The 6,765-nt window shown below is 41.3% G+C and overlaps 1 protein-coding gene across 1 annotated transcript; it reads right to left on the bottom strand.

Moving 5' to 3' along the window:
• Positions 1 to 3,027: 3,027 nt before the first annotated feature.
• On the bottom strand, positions 3,028 to 6,445 carry LOC144807971 (uncharacterized). Its single transcript, XM_078673557.1, has one exon. It carries the CDS (start codon positions 5,940 to 5,942, stop codon positions 4,692 to 4,694), a length of 1,251 nt encoding a protein of 416 aa, XP_078529683.1. The 5' UTR covers positions 5,943 to 6,445; the 3' UTR covers positions 3,028 to 4,691.
• Positions 6,446 to 6,765: the final 320 nt, after the last annotated feature.

Genomic DNA, 6,765 nt, shown 5'->3' with positions numbered 1-6,765 from the left:
GATGAGCACCTCATCTGGGTACACCTTGACATCCTGAAGGCCTCGAAGAATTCCCTTCATCACCCTCTGGAAAAATGAGGCTGCAGAAATCAGTCCAAAAGGCATTCATAGAAATCTAAAGGTACCAAAGGGTGTTACACAGGAGGTAAGGTCCTGGGAAGAAGAGTGAATATTCTGAATGTTCTGACAAGGAGTGAAGGCTGGCCTTGTGATAGGCAGAGGTCAAGTCCAAGGAAGGAAATGCCTCGCACCCTCAAGAGAACACAGCATTTTAGTTATGTTGCGTAATGGATTATGATCAATAACTGCTTTGTTGAGCTCCCTCAAGCTGACACAAAGCCTGGCCTCCCCATTGGCTTTGGGGCCATAACAACAGAAGAGACCCATTTTGTTGCTTCAACTTCTTGAATGATGCATTTGGCTAAGAGATTATCTAATTCAACTTTCATGCTCTCCCTTACTTACCAGGTGCATTCCTAACCTTAACTGTTTTTGGAACAGCATAGGATTTGACCTTTATCCAATGTACATAGTTGTTGAGACAAACCCAGTTCACCAGCAAAGATCTCAGGGAATTCCTTGATCCAGTCTCAATTAGCATTACTAACAACCTTAACTGGTGGTAATTCTTCTAGGCAGACAGATCTCATTGGGATCAAGGCAGATATGTAGATCATGTTGATGGGACCAACTTATGAGCGAGTCCCACTTCTACAAGACATAGATTTTACCAGTGTTGACTCTCCCTTTGAAGTCAATTGTGCCCCAGAAATAACCCAGCAACTCAATAGTCACCCCACCTTAACCTTTTGGTCTAATGTCTGGCTTCAACAGGGTGACTATGCCCAGCAGATTATGCTCATAAAGTGTCTTGGGGACTAGCGGTATCTTGGCCCCAGAGTCAAAGAGCATGCTCACTGGAACATCATTAATCAAACTAGCTCCTGAGGGCCATCACTAGCATTCCCTGTGACTGGGAGAATATTGATTCCTTCCAAATCTTCTTCATAAAGATCAACTTCCCTGACTTTTTAATGCTCGTTGCCCGTTCTGCAGCTCTTTGAGACGTGACCTTTTCTCTCACAAGTTTTTCACATGGCCTTCCAACCTGGGCAGTCTTTAAATTTGGCCACATGGGCAGGGTTGCCACACCTGAAGCACTTCCCCAGAAAATTATTTGTGTTAAAGGATTTTGAAGTGGTGCTCGATTTGGGTTTAACTAATCTATCCACCAGCACCTTGACATTAATGTTCTCCTTTTTATCACCTGAACTGTCTTTGTGCATAATATCAACACACGCTTTTGAATGCTTGTGACTTTTGGCTATGGTCAGCACTTCTTGAAGAGATGGCATGTCTTTTTGCCACAGGGCGTCTCTCATTTTGTCGAGGGCGCATCCCAACATGAACTGACCTCTTGAGCGCTCCTCTAAAGCTGCACCAAAATTGCATGTGAAAGCCAATTTGTGCAAGGTAGTTATGTAGTGTTCGACTGACTTATCCTGCCTTTGCATTCTTCTCCCGAAGTGATATCGCTGAAGGACAGTACTCACTTTGGGGAGGTAGTGCAAGACAACTTTTTGAAGCAGATCTCGTATTCATTAAGAGTGACAGAGTCACTATCAGAGAGTTTAGGAAGATGTTCAAAGAATTCTTGTCCCTCAGAGCCCAAACAATGAATTAACAATGAGGCTTTCCTCTCTGTGCTTAAGGAAGTGCCACAGACACGAGCATAATGTGTGAAAACCTCCTTCCACGAGAGAGGAGGAACTCCTGGAGATGTCAACAAGAAGGGAGGGGCAGTGACATTTTGCATGTTGTACGTACTGTTTTGACCTAGTTACTACTTAAGGGTGAACTTCAGTGATCTGCCCACAGTGCGCAATATCCACAAACCTTCTAAGCTGTGCGCATCAGTAAAACTGTGTGAAACTTCAGCAAGTAAAATTTAGGCCAATGCGCGCAATCCCAGAAACTTTATTTTCTGTGCGTATCAGCTGAACCATCACCCCGAATACTAATGGCACATATTTATATAGGGAGTAGTCACTTTAGTCTGGTGCTCAATTACATGTGTAGATGTGAGTCTCGTGGTGCCTGATAACTGAAAGGAAAATATTTGTTTACATACAATTTCATATATGTCTGATTTATTATTCCTATTACAGTGCCTTCTACCTTGAGAAGGCCCACCCTAGACCAGTGTGTGGACAAAACACATGCAGACAAATCGAGGACAAAGGGATTACGACATGGTCTAGGGACACTAACAACAAATCCTACATCAAACCTCACGTTTAACTGATGGAGAGCAAAGAGCGATATAAAGCAATATACTGAGAAAAAGTAACCTGGATAATTGCTGAAAACTAAAGTAAATTAAAATAAACTAATAAAGACCTACATATCCACAGCTGTATGACCTGGAAGCTGATTATTTCTCAATATATCCCTTGTTTGTGATTACCTTACAGTGCTCACATTATCATCCGCGCTAGAAGAGCTGGGACCCTGGGGTGTCTGGTCACAGAAGCTCATTTACATACAAAGGGGGGGGGCAGCCTGTTCACAACGCACTTCACAACTTGTTAACGTAAAATGCTTGTACACAGAACAGGGTAAAGTCTTGTGTCTATTTTTTCATTTTTTTTTTTACTATATTCTGCACCTCACTCTCTTCTTCTCTTTCTCTCATTTCAATTCATCTTAAATCATTCAAATTCACTTCATCAGCAAGGCATAAGTCGAGGGTCGACACAGTTTGATGGGGTCCCCCCCCTATTATCTGGAAACGAGACTCAGTTCCACCTAGCTCCTTAGCCTGCGACTGGTAATTGATACTTTGTGCCCCAGCACTGCAGACACAGGCATCTGAGTGTTTGTTTGTGTGAGTTGCGCACAAGAGGAACAGAGAACTAGACAAAATTGGCCCTTCTTTTGCTTAATACACTATAAATGTGAAACACTTTGGGGCTTAGGGGCTGGATAAAGAACAACGTCAGGAAACAAACGCAAATTAAGAGCACATTTTATGTATTTGTTGAAAACTGTTTAAAAATGTAATTTCCAAGTTCCACATATCTGTTTAAAAATATTTACACTTTCAGTCATTTCCGAGTTTAATTAAAAACTGATAGTGGGAAAAACACATGATGTATAATAACGGAAACCAAAAACATATTTTTACATTTTATGTTTCTTGTTTTTTGTTTTTAAAACAGGCCGTCGACCTTTCACGTGAAAATTATTATATGGGCCTAACATCACTTCTTGTGACGTCACTACTTGTGACGTCATTTGGATTTGCATATGATAATGGGCTCCTTCACTATTTTTCTTACTTGTGCCCTGTTTATTGGCATGACATGGGTCTATAGGTATTAAAAAAAAATATATAAATTCACAGGCATTCAGCCTGTTTCTCTGGTGATGTCACACACTGACATGTATTCGGCTGCTTCTTCTATTTTTAGGTGAATACAAATCACCGGCTGTTCCCTCTCCTTCCATTTCTCTTTCTTTTTCTCCCCCTTTCTTTGTCTCTCTCGCTCTCTTTATCTCTCCCCCTCTCTATCTCCCACACACTCCTGTTAGCTTTAGCTTCATGAATGTCACTGCCACTTCTGGCATTCATACAACAAATCCTTCAGAACATTTGAGGACAAGGGACAATCAAGTGTGGAAGACAAGTTGCTGTGAGTGCAACTGATTGTCCTGGCACATATATGCTTATGCTGTGGGTTTTCGCTATTTCACACATTCTTCAAACAGAGTCTGCTGCTTACAGTGGCTCAATTCTGGTAAAAAGTAGAGTTTGGCAAGGCACAAAATGAATAGGGATAGCCAAGTCGGGGAGGAGCCACAGGTCACACTTAGTTTTAAGGCCCGATGCACAAGCTGATCCATCAACCGATAACAGTGTGTAAAAGGTGCAGCAAGCGTTACTTAAAAACAAGGTATATGCTCTTTTATATCTAAAAATAGGTTATTTCTTGAACACCTGTGCTTCACTTTAGTTCATTACATATACTGTAGTGGCATTTGTTAATAGTAATACATACATTTTACCAATGAAGCTTCCATCTCCAGAGCCCTGACAACATGTCCACTCTGGATGCGTTGGGTTTACAGGTTTTAATCCGACAAGTTAGCTGAAAGTACCGTTGTTAGTCCCAGTATTGTTCAGTGTTGCTTTTACAGGTAGTGTGATCAGATGCAATTGAATGTTTTTCTTTGTATCTCTTCTTCACCAAATAAAAATCAAGAATGTTTCTTTTCTTTTAGTCCACAATGTGCTCGTCTCCCATTGTGTATCCTGATACATCATGTTGCTTTGCTTTGTGTACGGAAGTGAACAATCTCTGGAAACAAACACTTTTATAATTCTGCAAATACCGTTATCTGTTTTTCTTCTTTACTGCTATTCAGGTCTTCTATCATTGGTATTTTAATGTCATACATAATTTGAATTTGATCTTTTTCCGTAATTCATTCCTCTCACAATAACTGCACTGTTCTGCTCTTGTCTATGTCCTTAGACGGGTCAATATTATTTTTGATGTTCTTAAATTCTTTCCGGAATCTCTGCATCTCTAGGATTATTTCCATGTGAGTTAAATGAAGGAGTGTATTCACTGAGGGCTGTGTGGGATCGAATATTGACAAAAGCCCTTCTCACTTTCAGTGCCCTTCTATGTTTTCCCCCTGTGTGTTCGCTGATGACTTTGTAGCTCTGATCGTCGACTAAAGCTCTTCCCACATTCATTGCGCTTGAGTGGCTTTCCCCCTGTGTGTGTTTGTTGATGTTTTCGTAGGGTTGATAACGGACTAAAGCTCTTCCCACAGTCATTGCACTTGAATGGTTTTTCCCCGGTGTGTGTTCGCTGATGACTTTGAATTTGTGATAACCGACTAAAGCTCTTTGCACATTCACTGCACTTGAATGGTTTCTCCCCTGTGTGAGTTCGCTGATGTCTTTGAAGGTTTGATAACTGACTAAAGCTCTTCCCACAGTCATTGCACTTGAATGGTTTTTCCCCCGTGTGTGTTCGCTGATGACTTTGAATGTATGATAACCGACTAAAGCTCTTTGCACATTCACTGCACTTGAATGGTTTTTCCCCTGTGTGTGTTCGCTGATGTCTTTGAAGGTGTGATAACAGACTAAAGCACTTTGCACATTCACTGCACTTGAATGGTTTTTCCCCTGTGTGTGTTCGCTGATGTCCTTGAAGGTGTGATAATAGACTAAAGCACTTTGCACATTCACTGCACTTGAATGGTTTTTCCCCTGTGTGTGTTCGCTGATGGATTTGAAGGTTTGATAAATGACTAAAGCTCTTCCCACATTCACTGCACTTGAATGGCTTTTCCCCTGTGTGTGTTTGATTATGTCTTTGAAGGCTTGATAACCGACTAAAGCTCTTTACACATTCACTGCACTTGAATGGCTTTTCCCCTGTGTGTGTTCGTTGGTGTCTTTGTAGTTCTGAAAACCTACTAAAGCTCTTGACACATTCACTGCACATGAATGGCTTTTCCCCCGTGTGTGTTCGCTGGTGTCTTTGTAGTTCTGATAACCTACTAAAGCTCTTGACACATTCACTGCACTTGAATGGCTTTTCCCCTGGGTGTATTCGCTGATGTCTTTGAAGGTTTGATAAATGACTAAAGCACTTCCCACATTCACTGCAATGATATGGCTTTCCCCTTGTGTGTGTACACTGATGTTTCTGTAGGATTGATAACTGACCAAAGCTCTTTGCACATTCACTGCACTTGAATGGGTTTTCTCCTGTGTAGGTTTGCTGATGAAGCTTGCATAGTGATGATAAACTAAAGCTCTTGCTGCATGTGTATGATTCTTTTTTCTTGGTTAGTGTCTGTGGGTCGGGTATATATTTGTCTACATCCCATGACTGCATTTCCTGATGGGCCGACATGGCTGATAAAGCACTTGTGTTTTTCTCACACACTTTATATGTGTGCAGTATTTTGCACGTTTGATTTCTGTTTTAACAATAAAATGCAATAGCCACCAAATATTTGCCACAGTCCTAATATGTAGAAGGTGTCTCTGTAGAGCCGATTGTGCCTTTAGATTGGATTATGGCTATGCACGCTTGCGGGTAAAGATGTATCTTCCTTCTGGCCGGTGCAAATCGGGACAGTCTGTTGTATTGTAGATACAAGAACTCCACTTTCCTTTACCCGTCAGTTGTCTGGCTCCACTCTGTTGTGCTCTTCTCTGGTTACTGTTGTTTGGCCAGAAACAGTTTACAATTCACCTAGAACACGGAATGATGGCTTGTCATCATATTAGAAAACAGAGCACTGCGGTAATCTCACCATACCGATCCCATGATCAAAGCTGGTGTTGGACACCTGTTTATACAGGAGGAGGTTTGTTATTGTTGTTGCCTTAATTTTCCTACGGTCATTTCTTCGTCTTGTGGCGTGGAGGTGCACAGCTCAGACTCTTACAATCTCTGAACTGCCCTTGATGCTTCATCCGGGATCTGTCAGTTTGTGTGCAGGTTCCTCTGTCGCCAACTGCGCTGGTGTTTTCCTGAATACTGTAGCTCATTATTTCTGCTATTATTGAAGATTTACAGCATTCGCTTCATTATTGATGGTCAATTCATACATTCAAGGCTTGTTTTCTGTTGGATGTAAAGATATTTAAAATTACTAAATTGAAACATATTGGAATTATAATTCACAAAGTTAACTGTTTGTAAAAGACATTTCGGGGGAGATTTACCA

The sequence above is a fragment of the Lissotriton helveticus genome, chromosome 1_2, assembly GCF_964261635.1.
Source record: "Lissotriton helveticus chromosome 1_2, aLisHel1.1, whole genome shotgun sequence".
Taxonomy (NCBI): domain Eukaryota; kingdom Metazoa; phylum Chordata; class Amphibia; order Caudata; family Salamandridae; genus Lissotriton; species Lissotriton helveticus.
Note: the sequence above shows the minus strand (reverse complement) of the source record. Positions and strands in the feature narration are given on the sequence as shown.